This window comes from Bos indicus x Bos taurus, chromosome 10, assembly GCF_003369695.1.
Source record: "Bos indicus x Bos taurus breed Angus x Brahman F1 hybrid chromosome 10, Bos_hybrid_MaternalHap_v2.0, whole genome shotgun sequence".
NCBI classification, from domain to species: domain Eukaryota; kingdom Metazoa; phylum Chordata; class Mammalia; order Artiodactyla; family Bovidae; genus Bos; species Bos indicus x Bos taurus.
In genome coordinates this window covers 12,687,416-12,703,977 of record NC_040085.1, presented here as the reverse complement: position 1 = coordinate 12,703,977, position 16,562 = coordinate 12,687,416, and the positions used below count along the sequence as shown (strand labels likewise).

The 16,562-nt window shown below is 41.6% G+C and overlaps 1 protein-coding gene across 4 annotated transcripts in view; it reads right to left on the bottom strand.

The window, feature by feature from the left end:
• Window positions 1-2,383: 2,383 nt before the first annotated feature.
• SENP8 (SUMO peptidase family member, NEDD8 specific) overlaps window positions 2,384-16,562 on the bottom strand; it is a 31,673-nt gene continuing 17,494 nt past the window's right edge. For 3 of the 4 annotated variants that reach the window (XM_027553125.1, XM_027553124.1, XM_027553126.1), the window contains exon 2: window positions 13,615-15,072. In XM_027553125.1, the coding sequence (XP_027408926.1) occupies window positions 14,398-15,036 (639 nt within the window). In that variant the 5' untranslated portion in view covers window positions 15,037-15,072 and the 3' untranslated portion in view covers window positions 13,615-14,397. Of the gene's footprint in view, window positions 3,388-13,614; window positions 15,073-16,562 lie in introns of those variants that run through there. The other variant, XR_003513001.1, reaches the window with a different exon arrangement.

Below are 16,562 nucleotides of genomic sequence, written 5' to 3'. Positions count from 1 at the left end.
ACAAAAATGATTTCCTTGCCACAGGAAACTCATCGTCAGTGCCAAAGAACTTAATGGCCTAAGGAAGCTTCAGAAGTAGATCATTCTGCATCTTAGAAACCTCTAGAGGATATACCAAAACTACACATAATGTGCTCTAGACTCATTAGCAAGAAAGTGGCTGATCTCAGGATTTCTCTCTCTACCCCTCACCCTCAAGTCACATCTTACTCAACTCCACTTTGAATAAGGAATGCCCACTCTACAGGAGAAGCAAGAGATGTGGGTTTGATCCCCGGGTTGGGAAGATTCCCTGGAGTAAGAAATGGCAACCCACTCCAGTATTCCTGACTGGAAAATTCCATGAACCGAGGAGCATGACGGGCTACAGTCCATGGGGTCACAAAGAGTCAGACGTGACTGAGTGCACAATCTGTCCATAGGCAGAGAAGCTACTGATCTATCTTTTGCTAGGCTTGCATTCACCTTTTTAACATTTTTCACTTTGCCAATTGGTAGAGTGGATGGATAGAGCCTGGCCTGCAATGAACAGCTATGATTTACTAAGATGTAAATACAGGAAAACAACAGAATGGGAAAGACTAGAGATCTCTTCAAGAAAATTAGAGATACCAAGGGGACATTTCAAGCAAAGATGGGCTCGCTAAAGGACAGAAATGGTATGGACCTAACAGAAGCAGAAGATATTCAGAAGAGGTGGCAAGAATACACAGAACTGTACAAAAAAGATCTTCATGACCCAGATAATCACGATGGTGTGATCACTCATCTAGAGCCAGACATCCTGGAATGTGAAGTCAGGTGGGCCTTAGAAAGCATCACGACAAACAAAGCTAGTGGAGGTGATGGAATTCCAGTTGAGCTCTTTCAAATCCTGAAAGATGATGCTGTGAAAGTGCTGCACTCAATATGCCAGCAAATTTGGAAAACTCAGCAGTGGCCACAGGACTGGAAAAGGTCAGTTTTCATTCCAATCTCAAAGAAAGGCAATGCCAAAGAATGCTCAAACTACCGCACAGTTGCACTCATCTCACATGCTAGTAAAGTAATGCTCAAAATTCTCCAAGCCAGGCTTCAACAATATGTGAACCGTGAACTTCCTGATGTTCAAGCTGGTTTTAGAAAAGGCAGAGGAACCAGAGATCAAATTGCCAACATCTGCTAGATCATGGAAAAAGCAAGAGAGTTCCAGAAAAACATCTATTTCTGCTTTATTGACTATGCCAAAGCCTTTGACTGTGTGGATCACAATAAACTGTGGAAAATTCTGAAAGAGATGGGACTACCAGACCACCTGACCTGCCTCTTGAGAAATCTGTATGCAGGTCAGGAAGCAACAGTTAGAACTGGACATGGAACAACAGACTGGTTCCAAATAGGAAAAGGAGTACGTCAAGGCTGTATATTGTCACCTTGTTTATTTAACTTATATGCAGAGTACATCATGAGAAACGCTGGACTGGAAGAAACACAAGCTGGAATCAAGATTGCCGGGAGAAATATCAATAATCTCAGATATGCAGATGACACCACCCTTATGGCAGAAAGTGAAGAGGAACTAAAAAGCCTCTTGATGAAAGTGAAAGTGGAGAGTGAAAAAGTTGGCTTAAAGCTCAACATTCAGAAAACGAAGATCATAGCATCTGGTCCCATCACTTCATGGGAAATAGTTAGGGAAACAGTGGAAACAGTGTCAGACTTTATTTTTGGGGGCTCCAAAATCACTGCAGATGGTGACTGCAGCCATGAAATCAAAAGACGCTTACTCCTTGGAAGGAAAGTTATGACCAACCTAGATAGCATATTCAAAAGCAGAGACATTACTTTGCCAACAAAGGTCCGTATAGTCAAGGCTATGGTTTTTCCAGTGGTCATGTATGGATGTGAGGTGAAGAAGGCTGAGCGCTGAAGAATTGATGCTTTTGAACTTCGGTGTTGGAGAAGACTCTTGAGAGTCCCTTGGACTGCAAGGAGATCCAACCAGTCCATTCTGAAGGAGATCAGCCCTGGGATTTCTTTGGAGGGAATGATGCTGAAGCTGAAACTCCAGTACTTTGGCCACCTGATGCAAAGAGTTGGCTCACTGGAAAAGACTCTGATGCTGGGAGGGATTGGGGGCAGGAGGAGAAGGGGACGACAGAGGATGAGATGGCTGGATGGCATCACTGACTCGATGGACGTGAGTCTGGGTGAACTCCGGGAGTTGGTGATGGACAGGGAGGCCTGGCGTGCTGCGATTCATGGGGTTGCGAAGAGTTGGACACGACTGAGTGACTGAACTGAACTGAACTGATCTCTGTCTAAAGAAGGAATTGGCAAAGATCAACTAAGACCACTGTAAGAACTTTGGCTTTTACTCTGAATGAAATAAGAGGCAAAGGAGTGAATAATAAGCTTTTATTATAGCGGCCTTAAAAGGATCACCACTGGCTGTGAGGGAGGGAAAGGTGAGAGCAGGGAGGTCAGTTAGGAGACTTTGGGCCATCCCGTTAAGAGATGAGAGTGGCACTGACTCAGGTGGTAGAAGTAGAGAAGGTGGAAACAGGCAGATTCTAGATGTATTCTGATGGTAAAAACAATAGTTTTTACTGACAAATTAGAGATGGAGAATAACAGAAAAAGTCATGTTTTATGGCTTGAGAGGATGGACAGAATTGCCATCAACTGAGACAGAGAAAGCCATTAGTGGTGCAGTTTTGGAAGATCAGAAATGTAGTATTTAACATGTAAAGTTTGAGATGAGTTTTAGACAGCGAAGTAGGGAGGTCAGGTGGGTAATAGATACATGGGCCTGGAGTTCGGGAGAGAGGTCTGGGAGATATAAGTTTGGGAACTGTCACCATATGGATGGTATTTAACTGCAGGAGACTGGATGAGATCATCAGGGGACTGTGTCTGTGTATAGAGGAAAGTAGTGATGACTGAGCCCTGTGGCACGCGGTCATCGAGAGATCAGGAAGAAGAGGAGGAACTGGTAAAGGAAACTGATGAGTGCCTGATAAAGCAGGAGGAAACCCAGAAGAGTTTGTTGTTCTGGAAGCTAATTACCATATGGCAAGCAGGGGACTGACAAATGCTGTTAATAAACCAAAATTTTCTTTTCCCGTGGCTCAGTGAAAGTTCTTTTTCACTGGAATGTAGCCCAGAAATTTCCAACCTGGACAACGCCAAGCAATTTAATGCTTAGGGGTTATTCTTTCGGTACAAAAATGGCCTGAGCCCCATTTCCAACCATTGTGGTCAGTCCTGACGCTGTTTCTGCAAGAGCTTCCGTGATGCAGTCTGGTTGACTGATGTCTCCTGTTCTTTTAGCTTTTGCCCTTTTGCCCATGATGTGACTCTCCTCATCCTTCACTCCAGCCACCAAGCAAATCCAATGTACCCAACCTGCACGAAAGATTTAGAGTTAATGGAAGGCTATGGCACAAAGCCAAAAACAACTTCAAATTCAGCACACATGTGACTGCTTATAAAATGTGACAGCCATGCTCTATCTCAGGAAACTCCTCACCGGCCATGTCCTCCAGTAGGCCCCTGCCTCCTGCCATGTTTCTGGCATGTATCCCATCTCAGTTCTTTTCATCAACCTCCCTCCACTTCTTTCCTAGGCCTCATTCTTTTTCTAGGGCATCCAATGAAAATTCAGATTTCTTTCCTCTTATTATTTGTAGTAACTGATCTCCCTTTGTATCCTCCTGGCCCATTTAGACTAAACCCAGGGAGCTGACCTTTCTCAATCAAAGAGGTCCATCTAGGCACTTACCTCAAACGAAACAACACATACTCTCTAGCAATAAATTAGGTGTCACTCCTGAAGTCAGAGAGGCTGTATTCAGTTTTTGTTTTTAATAGCAGTTTTCCCATTTGAGTAAATAAAACAGAAAAAAAAACACATTACCACTAACAAACCACACAGCAGTGTACCACGATGGTTAAGAGCAGAGGTTCTGGAATCAGTGCATCCACATTTAAACCTCATTAAGTTCACCTGGGCAACTGTTAGGCTTTAGCCCTCTCATCTCTAAGAGGAGGATAACAGTAGTATCTACCTTAGAGCTGTTTGTGTGTTAGTTGCTCAGTTGTGTCTGACTCTTTGCGACCCCATGGATTTAGCCCCAAGGCTCCTCTGTCCATGGAATTCTCCAGGCAAGAATACTGGAGTGTGTTGCCACTTCCTCCTCCAGGGGATCTTCCCAACCCAGGGATCGAACCCAGGTCTGCTGCATTGCAGGCAGATTCTTTCCTGTCTGAGCCACCAGGGAAGCCCTTTAGAGCTTTATGGTTCTTACTGATGTAAATATTCCATTTTAATAATAACCAAACTTTATGGTTATTAAAAGCCTCTTGATGAAAGTGAAAGTGGAGAGTGAAAAAGTTGGCTTAAAGCTCAACATTCAGAAAACGAAGATCATAGCATCTGGTCCCATCACTTCATGGGAAATAGATGGGGAAACTGTGGAAACAGTGTCAGACTTTATTTTTTTGGGCTCCAAAATCATTGCAGATGGTAACTGCAGTCATGAAATTAAAAGATGCTTACTCCTTGGAAGGAAAGTTATGACCAACCTACATACCATATTCAAAAGCAGAGACATTACTTTGCCAACAAAGGTCCGTCTAGTCAAGGCTATGGTTTTTCCAGTGGTCATGTATGGATGTGAGAGTTGGACTGTGAAGAAGGCTGAGCACCGAAGAATTGATGCTTTTGAACTGTGGTGTTGGAGAAGACTCTTGAGAGTCCCTTGGACACTGCAAGGAGATCCAACCAGTCCATTCTGAAGGAGATCAGCCCTGGGATTTCTTTGGAGGGAATGATGATGAAGCTGAAACTCTAGTACTTTGGCTACCTCATGCGAAGAGTTGACTCATTGGAAAAGACTGATGCTGGGAGGGATTGGGGGCAGGAGGAGAAGGGGACGACGGAGGATGAGATGGCTGGATGGCATCACTGACTTGATGGATGTGAGTCTGAGTGAACTCCGGGAGTTGGTGAGGGACAGGGAGGCCTGGCGTGCTGCGATTCATGGGGTTGCAAAGAGTCAGACACGACTGAGCAACTGAACTGGTTATTATTAAAATGGAATATTTACACCAAACCCTTTTAAGTCCTTGACACATACAAAGAGTTTAATCAATCTCAGTTATTATCTATTAAACTTCAAGAAGTTAAACAAGTATAAAACCCAATGTTGGTACAGCTACACAGAATTAGATATAGGTTTTTCTGATACATTTTTAATGGTACCGCACACAGATTCTCCTTTGAGAACTCTTTGGATATCACCATGAAGGGATTATAAATAGCTCATATGCTTTGATGTCTCATTCCACTTTTGTATTCCTCAAAGAGGTAGTTTGCAATGAAAAAGTTACTTGTGAAGAGTGCAGCCCTATTATTCATAACAACATTGGAACTAACCAAAAAACTTAACAGTGAGGAAATGGTTAAGAAAATTAAGATCTACTAACTTGATGTTAACTCCAGGTTACCATTAAACATGAGTAGACACTGATTAAGGGAGGAAATTTGTAAAAAGCAGAATTAAAATACTGCTTATGCATGAATTACAACTATGTAAAATGTGAATCTTTCTAAAAAAAAAAATCAGCAGATGCATCAGAGAGTTAGATTTACATGCTGAGTTCCTTGTTTTCTGTCAAGTTGCTTAAGTTTGTCAAACTGTCCCCCTACAATAGCTTGGCCTTATGCAAGCATGAAAAGCTATGTTGATTAACAAGGTATTTTGATTTCTGCTGCAATACCATGGAAGGATAATGTGTTTTCTGATAAATTGCCTCTATTCAATATATTTGTACTTACTTATTCAACAAATAACAACCACTGTCCATGTGCCAGGCACTACACTAAGCAGCAGATATTCAATGGCGAGTAGACACGGTCCCTGGCCTCCAGGACTTCCAGTTTAGTGGCAAGAGATATACTGCCAAAAATTACATGTGATTTGAGCACACTAAAGGGTTCATGATTCCAGGGTATTGTTAAATAAGGGAAGCAAACTAGTCTGGCACACCAGGGAAGATATCCCTGATGAAGAGATTACATAGGCGTTTTCCTGCTGAAGAGTATGGGAGAGTTAAGAGGGGGAGAGAACAGCAAGTAGAAAGGCTTTAAGGGGCGAAAAGAACATCTTAAGCTGGAGGAACAAAAAGATCTGCAGAGTTGGGGCACAGTACACGGGCGGGCTACAGTCCACGGCGTTGCAAAGTCTGCCATGGCTGAGCAACTAACACACACACACGGTCCACGGCGTTGCAAAGAGTCTGCCATGACTGAGTGACTAACACACACGCACACAGTCCACAGTGTTGCAGAGTCTGCCATGGCTGAGCGACTCACACACACACACACACACACACACACACGCAAACACACACAGAGTCCACGGCGTTGCAGTCTGCCATGGCCGGGCGACACACACACACACACATAGTCCACGGCGTTGCAAAGAGTCTGCCACGACTGAGTGACTAACACACACGCACACAGTCCATGGCGTTGCAGAGTCTGCCATGGCTGAGGGACTCACACACACACACACACACACAAGGGGAAAAGGGTCTAGGAAGGGGTCAGACTGTGTGGAGCTTTAGTAAAGATATTGCCAGCATATGAAATGGACTGGGGGATGAACACGGGGATGTGTGAATACCAGAAGACTACTTAACAAACTATTGTGGCAGTCCAGATGAGACAGATGATGGCTGTCTGGATGAGAGCGGTGGCACTGTGAAATGCATGGATTTAAAGCATATTTAAGATGCAGAATAGACACAACAGGAAGTTGGGGCACAGTACACGGGTGGGCAGTAATAGGCAAGGGTTACCATTATTCAGGTACAAATTAACCTTGGATCTTCCTGCAGTTTGGGTTAAAAGACAAAAGAAGAATTACTGCCTGCCTCTTTTTCCTCCATGCACCAAAACAGAGCAGCCTGTATTTAGAAGAAAACCTTTCCCACACAATGCAGGCTGGGACATGTTTCTCTGCACTAGGCCATGCTTTCCTCACCAGCTCACACTCTAGCTAGCTAGAGTGTGTGAGGGATGGACAAGTCAAGGGTGACACCTAGACTTCTGGCTAGAATTGGGTGGTGCACTGGTACCATTTCCTGAAGTAGGAAATACTGATGGAGCAGGTTTGATGGAGAAAGAGGAGTTGAGCTTTGGGATTTGGTGGGTTTGAGTTGCCTGTGAAATATGCAAGGGAGAATGTCTAGTTGGCTCTAAGTGGATATTCAGGTAGAGGTTTGAGAGAGTTCAGGAGAGGTTAGAGAAGAGATGTGCCCAAATCTATCACGGGCCTGGGGAAAAGATGGGAGAGCCTAGGAAGTATGTACAGAATGAGAAAAAGGATTTGGGAATCAAAACCTGATAATCTACAGCAAGTAGACAAGAAACTGGCAATTAAGAAAGAGTGGTCAAAGAAGTGCTAGAAAAACTAGATAGCACATTAATTAAAGGAAGAGTTGTTTGAAAAGGAGGGTTTAATGGTGCCAGGAGGACTAGTAAAATGAGAACCATTAGTAGTCCTACTGAGAATTTTTGTAGTGATGGGAACAGTCTAGATTAAAATGGGTTGAGAGGTGGGCAGGAGGTGAGAAACCTTTTGACACTTTTAGATCTGGCTGTAAAGAGGAAGAAAGTAAAAGGTCAGTATTTACAGGGGGACATGAGGTCATGCTTTATTTAAAGACAGAAGATTTAATACATCTAAATGCTGATGCAAAGGAGCCAGTAGAGCGACTGCTGCCTCTGGGTGTGAAGGAGCTCTCTGCACACAACCCCTGAGCACAGGTGAAGGCATTATCCACAGCTTGGGGGTCACTGCAATAGGAATGAGGAAGGCTCAGAGGTGGGGATAGAAAGACTCGTAGGTTTGGTGTCAGGAAAGCTGTAGTTCATGACCGTGCCTATTTTCTCTCTGAAGCTGGAGAGTGTGGGAGGAGGTGAGGACTTTGCAGGTCTGAGGAATGAAGACTGAGGTAGCAGCTGTGGAGAGCTAGCTAGAGTGTGAGCTGGTGAGGAAAGCATGGCCTAGTGCAGAGAAACATGTCCCAGCCTGCATTGTGTGGGAAAGGTTTTCTTCTAAATACAGGCTGCTCTGTTTTGGTACAGGGAGGAAAAAGAGGCAGGCAGTAATTCTTTTGTCTTTTAACCCAAACTGCAGGAAGATCCAAGGTTACTTTGTACCTGAATAATGGTAACTCTTGCCTATTACTGACACTTTAGCTGGCTACCACTTCCTTTGACACTCTGACATGTTAGTTTTTCTTACACAAGAAAACTTCGATTGCCTAGGCTGCCGCTCTTGTTCTACTTCCCATCTTTCAGATTCATGACATCTGAAAGTACAATGTAGGGCTTTAAAAAGTTTTAGATCAGTACGTCGATGTCAGCAGCTGATCCAAACACGACCTAATATATAAAACAAAGCCAATTATATAGGTTCTGTCATGTAGCAGTTAATTGAGAAAGACAGTTTCTCATTATTGGTTTCTATAATTTACCTGCTGAATTTAGGAAATTCATAAAGTGACACAAAATTATATTTAAAATGTTCAAGCAAGGAGATGTGCTATCATTTTCTGGGAGAGGGAGAAGGTACGGGTGGATCCAGTGTAAGGAGATGGAGACCCCGCACTAGAATCGTGGCCCTGTCACCAGCAACCACGTGACTGAGCTCCGATAAGTTTGCTTCTTTTCTATAAAATCAGAATAATGAGAGCGACCAAGGTGGCGGAGTAGAAAGACCCTGAGCTCACCTCCTCTGACGAGCACACCCAAATCACAACTATGTGCACAACAACCACGGCTGAAAAAAATAATGGAAACTACCAGCAAAAATCTTCTACAACTAAAGCCATAAGGAAGGAACCATAACGAGTTGGGTAGGAGGAGTGGACTCATGACACAGTTAAATCCCATATGCCCCAGGTAGGTGACCCACAGACTGGAGAATAATATTGCAGAGGTTCTTTCTTCTACAGGAGTGAGAGTTCCGAGCCCCACGTCAGGCTCCCCAGCCTGGGAGTCTGGCACTGGAAAACGAGCCCCCATAGCATTTGGCTTTGAGGGCCAGTGGGGCTTAATTATGGAAGCCCTACAGGACTAGGGGAAATATCAATCCTAAAGGAAGCACACAAAATCTCATGCTTACTGGGACCCAAGGCAAAAGCAAAAATTTGATAGGAGCCTAAGCCAGACCTACTGCTGATCTTGGAGAATCTCCTGGAGAGGTGTGAGGGTGGCTGTGGCTCACCCAAGGGGTACAGATACCGGTGGCAGTAATACTGGGGAACATTCAACCACAAGAACGCTCCTGGCAGCTGCCATATTGGCTCATTAGTGCCAAGACCTGGCCCCACCCAACAGCCTATAGGCTCTAGTGCTGGGATGACTCAGGCCAAACAACTGGGTGGGGACACAGTCCCACCCACCAGACAGGCAGCTTAAAAACTAAAGAGCTCACAGCCACCTAAATGTGGCCCTAGACACGGCTCAGCCTACCGGAGGGCCAAGACCCAGCTCCACAAACTGGCGGACAGGAAAGCTGCACAAGCCCTAGACTGGCTTCATCCACCAGGGGGTGAAGCAAGAGAATTACGATACTGCAACGCAGGCCAGACTCTACCCTGGGACCAGGTGGGCTGTGCCCCTGCCCACGAGCAGGGCAACACAACCTTCAGGACACTCGACTCCATACCCAACTGTGTCAGGAACTGGCGCTTTCCTACCAATGATCTGAAAGGAGCTCTGGGAACTTTGGGCCCTGAAGCCAGACTTCAGGAACCAGTTCTGCTTGCCAGTAGTCTGGCACCAACCCCAGGATCTGGGTTCACCTGCCAGTAGGTGGGCAACAGTCCCCGAGTTTTCAGGACCCAGACTCTGCCCCAGGTCACCTTAGGATTCCGTAACTGGCCACCTGGGGACAGGCCTGTGACACAGCAGGCAGCAGAATTTGCACAAGGCAAGGCCTGGCAACCAAACAGACTAGGGGCTTACCAAGCTTAGCGGACAACCCGTATAGTCGGCCTGCCACGACAGAAGGGCCCATGCAGACCTCTCAGGAGGAACCTCTAGAGCATATAGTTTGGGTTATGAGAGGGGAATGCATGACTGGAATACACAGGATGCCTCCTACAGAGGGCTACTTCTCCAAGGTCAGGAAAAGTAAGTAACCTACCACATATGCAAAAACATACGTATGGCTGAGTTCCTTCACTGTTCACCTGAAACTACCATGCCATTGTTAATCGGCTACACCCCAATACAAAATAAAGTTTAAACACACACACAAACACAAACAGCAGCTTGGTCAGACAAAAAGAGGCAGCAGAAGAAAATAGTCCAGGTGAAGGAACAAGACAAAAATACAGAACTAATAAGTGAAGTGGGGACAGGCACACAAAGAGTTCAGAGTAGTAATCGTAAAGATGATCAAAGAACTACAGAGGAGAAGAGATGCACAGAAAAGTTAGAAGTTTTTAACAAAGAGTTAGAAAATATATAAAAGAACAACCAAAGATGAACAATACAATAATTGAGATGAAAAATACACTAGAAGGAATCAATAGTAGATGAAAAGATTCAGAAGAACAGACTGCTGAGCTGGAAAAGACAGTAGTGGAAATCACTGTTGTTAAATAGGAAAACAAAAAAAGAATGAAAAGGAATGAGGACAGTTTGAGAGACCTCTGGACAACATCAGGCACACTAATACTTGCACTATAAGGGTCCCAGGAGAAGGAGAGAGAAGTGGCCTGAGAAAATATTTGAAGAGATAATAGCAGAAAACCTCCCTAACCTAGGAAAGGAAAGAGTCACCCAAGTTCAGGAAGCAGAGTCCCACAAAGGATTAATCCAAAGACAGTGCATACCAAGATGCACTGTTATCAAAATGACAAAAATGAAACATGCACAGAGAATACTAAAAGCATCAAGGGAAAAGCAACAAGCAACATACCAAGGAACTCCCGTAAGGCTATAAGCTAATTTTTATCAGCAATTCTGCAGGCAAGAAAGCAGTGGCATGACATATTTAAGTGCTGAGAGAGAAAACCTACAACCAAAAATACCCAGAAAGGCTCTTATTCAGATTTGCTGGAGAAATTAAAAGCATTACAGATAAGCAAAAGCTAAAAGAAGTCAGCACCAACAAACCAGCTTTATAACATATGTTAAAAGACTTTCTCTAGGCAAAAAAGCCTACATCTGTAAAGGCAAACACACAGGAAAGGTAAGAAATCACCCACACACAAAGCTAGTGGGGAGGCTGAAAGATAAGAGTAATAAAATCATCTCTATCCACAATAAGCATTTAAGGGATAAACAAAACAATTAGATGTAAAGTATGATATCAAAAACAGTAATCGTAAGAGGAGAAGAGTACAAATGCAGGGTATGTTAAACGTATTTTAAATTAAGAGATCAGCAACTTAATCACATATGTAACAGACTGCTAGACAAAAACCTGATGGTAAGAACAAACCAAAAATCTATACTAGATATACACAAAAGATGAAAAAGGAATCCAAATATAACACTAACGATCGTCACCAAGTCACAAGAGACAAGAACAAAAGAAGGGGGAGGGGAAAGACCTACAAAAACAAATCCAAAACAATGAACAAGACGGCAATAAGAACATACAGACCTATAATTGTCTTAAATATAAGCAGACTAAACGCTCCAACCAAAAAACACAGACTGACCAAATGGATACAAAAACAAGACCTGTATATATGCTGCCTACAAAAGACTCCCAGATCTAGAAACACATACGGACTGAAACTGAGGGGATGGAAAAGGGTATTTCACACAAATAGAAATCAAAGGAAAGCCAGAGTAGCAATACTTCTATCAGACAAAATAGACTTTAAAAGACTGTTACGAGAGACAAAGGATACTACATATGATCAGGGATCAATCCAAGGAGATACAACACTTGCAAATATATATGCACCCAACAGAGAAGCACCTCAATATATATGGCAAATATTAACAGAAATAAATGGTGAAATCAACAGTAATCCCGTACTTATATCAACAGATCATCCAGACAGAAAAAGAAACATAAACCTTAAGTAACACATTAGACCAGACAGACTTAATTATAGAAAAGATCAATGAAATGAAAAGCTGGTGCTTTGAAAAGATAAGCAAAACTGATGAATCTTTAGCCAGACTTATCAAGAAAAAAAAGGGAGAGGACCCAAATTGGTAAAATCAAATACAATTTCATTTTGCAGATGAGGCTACTGAATCTCAAACCTGCCCCAGACTATAAGTTTATAACTGATACTGCTTGGACTGATCGGAACATTCATGCTCTTTCCCACACAATGGGATGTAAATTTCTTTAAACATTTTCTTTTCTAAGTGCTGGCAGAAAAAGTTTAGTATCAGTAAATAGTCACATGACTGAGAAATTCTACTTTGCCACTTCAATGGAATACTTATTAAACTATATAGTCAATATGGATACAGCAAAAACTAAAGATAAAAATAAAAGGGTATCTGAAAGCAGGATGGTTCAGTGTGGTAACAGCTCAATCCTATTTTGAATAACCTGCTTAAAACTGAATATTTTGAAGCTGAACTTTGCAAACTGGATCTTTCTGACTCTAAAACAAGGGAACACAATACCAACAAAAGATCTTTTCCCTATTACGTACCATGTAACATCAATGGTGTATGGTCATGCAGGTGTATAACTTACAGGCTGCTATCGAGTAAAACATTACAAGTAGACTCTTAAGTTCTCCTGTCATTTACAATGCTAACACAAATGACACATTCAAACTTTTACACAGACCAGCTTGTGGTACAATTCAATCATGCTATGTATCTGGAAAGGAGACCTTTGGTTTCAATTTTTAAGACAGTACTAGTTTAGGTCAAAAAATTTCTTTCTGGGATCAATCTTAGGGAGACAGGCAAGATTGCTCCCATAGGTACTGTTTTAAGATGGAGACAATCTGACATCTAGATATACATTATCATTATCAGAAAGACAACAACTCTTCCCAGAGAAGAATCTGAGCTTTTCAGTCTAGACTATATGCCTAATCCAATAGTTATTGAAACAATATTGCCTTATCATTATCTACACTCCTGGCTTCAGCAATGGTGCCCTTTTGCTCTTCCTCCCTCCCTATCCCACCTCTATGCCTGACTGCCTGTTCCTCATTTTTTTTCCCCTGCTCCCAGCTTCCATTAGATATCCTTAATTATTTCAAATATACTGACTTGAAATGAAAACTTTTTGGTAGCTTTCTCTTTGACTTTTAGTTTCAACTTATGCCTGCTATGTGACCTGTACTTATTTACACTTACTGGGTTTTCCCTTCCTGACTAAAAGGAACTGGGCTATTGCCTCTGTGGTCACTGAGTGGTGAGGTTATTTTGAGCCATGAGGGCTGGGGGCAGGGTTAGGCTAGGAAGGTAGCTGAAATTATAAGTTTCACAGTTGAAGCTAATCTTTAGCTTTCAAGTCTCATATACATTGCAATCTAATCCTCATTAAGAATAGAATATGTGTATATAACATATCATTTAAATTGTTATTTGAAATAACTGTAAAAACACATCCATAATTTGGAAGGAACAGCATTTCATTTTACTCTTGGTTCCACATTTCAAAAATTACACTGTCTGCATTTTGAATTAAGTGAAAGAGTTAAGAAAGGTCACTTTTTCTCCTTTGTATCTCAAAAATAAATGAACTTTGACTAAGTTTCAGATGCAAAACAAGAGGTCCACCACAGGCATTAATTTTAACAAAGTTATTTAAGATTCCCCCTTTCTTAAAGTGCTCCAGGAATTAGATGGGTGACTATGGGCTAACACCATCTTTATCAAGTATTGGCAAAGGTTATAGCTGGGAAAGCCTTTGCTTATTGAATGGAAGAGGAGGTATCACAGAATTGAGTAACTGATAAAACTTCAATCTTGAATTAGGTTAGGTCTTGATCTGCTTCCAGCTAGTTGATCTCTTGAAATATGTGGGCTGTGCAGTAAGTTTTTGGTTGCTGTATGATTTTCTTCTTGCTTCTAAATTTCACATATTCTCAATTTGTTTTACAGGTCAACCTTTTTTCTTTGGACTAAACCAATGTGGATAAGGGAGCCCAAAAGGGAATTAATCAGTTTTGGTGCATATTTTGAAGACATCGTCACAGAACATATTGCTCTGAAGTTAGGGTTAAAGTGATACTTTGCATTAGGATAATGTGGAGGACAACGTTCTCTCAGGAGAAAGTAAGCATTCTAAGCTTTCCTCTCCTAGGCATCTTCCCTCAGGCACTGAGACTGCAGCCATCCAATTCATGGGGACAGGCAGAAAGAGACTTCAAAAGTCAAATACATTTCCACAGCTAGTTTTTAGCAAGTCTGGCAATGAGATCCTTCCATTCTTCTCTCTTCTTTGTGATGTATGTAGGAGTCAGTAGCTGCAGTAGTGATTGTGGCTGTTGTCTAAAGAAGTTCTGACACAAGGCCTCAGTGTTACAGATCACATACATCCCACAGTCATAGCTGTTTTGTTGAGCAGGGGCTTTCTCTTCCACAAAGGCCAGTTTGTTTCCTTTTCTGCCTAAGAAAGCCTCTAGTTTCTCTGCTACCTGTTTTGCATGGAATGAGTTACTACTACCGTAAGAATCATAATGAAAAAAGCCATTTTTATCTTGCAGATATACCAACAAGCTCCAGTGGGTCCCCCCAGCTGTGTGGTTGGAATTATCATTGATGGCTAAAAATATGACTCTCTTATTGGGGAGGTCCAAGGGTTCAAGGAACATGGCGATTTCTGCTGGGTTGCCAGTGCACTTGATGAACTGAGTAACTTCGGGGCTGATGAAACAGACGTGGTCAGAGCAGTCATGAAATTGGCTGTTGGCAAAGTACTCAAAGGCAAACCCAATAACATGGTCATTGAGCCAGCTTGGAGGATCCAGTAGTGAGACGTCTGATTGCCGCAGTAGACTGTCCATGTAACTCAAGACTACTGGGTCCATCTTGTACTGACCAGGGCTGCTCAGAAATTCCAGAAGCTGAAGGAGAGGCAGAAGACAATATTTACTGTTGAACAAGATACTTGACTGTAAAATGGGGATCATAAATAGCAGTTGCTCTTACAAGGTTTGGGGTAAAGATTAAATATAATTGTAAAGTGTTTAGCAACCATGCATGGTTAAGGATAAACATTAAAAAAAAAAAACAAAAACCCTCTAGTTTAACAACCAGAATGAAAATTTTGGAAATTCTCCATATGAAATTAAAAATCTCTTTAAATGCTGAGATTAGTTAAAATTATACCTAATTGTTCTATCAAACTCTGTATCATTAACCATATATTCACCCCTTTAATGAATATGCATTAAAAGAATGGCAAATTATATTAAAGATGAATTTTCAGAGTCCAATTTAAATGCTACTAATTACTAAGGGAAATAGTTTCCATTTCAACATTAATTTTCAAGAGATAAGATAAAATATTGCTTCCTCATTGCGTGATGGAAAGTGACAGTGATTAGAGTTGTAGTTAAAAGGAACTGTAATTTCAAGAACAGAAAACAATGGGAGAAATACAAATGAAATTCATTCCTGATTCTTCCCTGTTAGTAACATGAATGACAGTCTTTCCCGTCTTTAACCTCAAGGGGTAAGATAAAGACTATACAGTGTTTATAATGTAACTTAGAAATTCTTTTGGCAGTGAAGTGTGGCAAAGGAAATCAGGCGATCTGGGTCTAGCCCTAGTTCTACCACTGATTCGCCGGTATCATCCGATTTTTGTCCTTGTTTCTAGTTATCTGTAGAAAGGCCTCAGAGAGTTGTAGAAAAGGCCAAATAATTTTACTTGAAGGTATTAAAAAGAGTATAAAATAAAATGTTGTTCAAATAGTATTTATGTTATTAAACAATCAAAGCAAATACGGTTTGGAAACAAATATCCATTTATACATCTTGTTCAAATGAAGGCATGACTAAATTAAGAGTGGGAGCAAGACAAGTCATATAGTAAGATTTATATGCTCATGATCCTCTTAAGCAAGGTGTTGACAGAGACAAGAAGTCTGATAAGTGTGGTAATGTTGATATGACATTTAAACTCAGAGTTCACTGCTTATGCACTCACTTGGCAACATAACAATATTTCTAGAAATCACAAAGCAATAAATTGCCCCATGAAGGTTGAGAGTACAAAGCAAAGTGTATTATATATATATATATAAGAAAATAATACTGCTATGAAAGACTGGGCTAGAATAGTGACATCAATTTAATCAATTCTGGCCATTAGATCAGTTATTTTACCACTTGGTTAGAGTATTAAAACAATAACATTTTTTGACACAATCGTTTTCATATAATCAAAACCCTGCAAAAACTCACAGAGCGAAATAAATGTACTCCTGAAGAAAAGAAAGCTAAAGTAATGATGTAATTAGGAAGCACCAAAGATGGTTTTTCTGTGCATACAGAATATCATAATATGAACTATTTCAAAACGGATACAAGGCTGTTGATGAGTGTATAT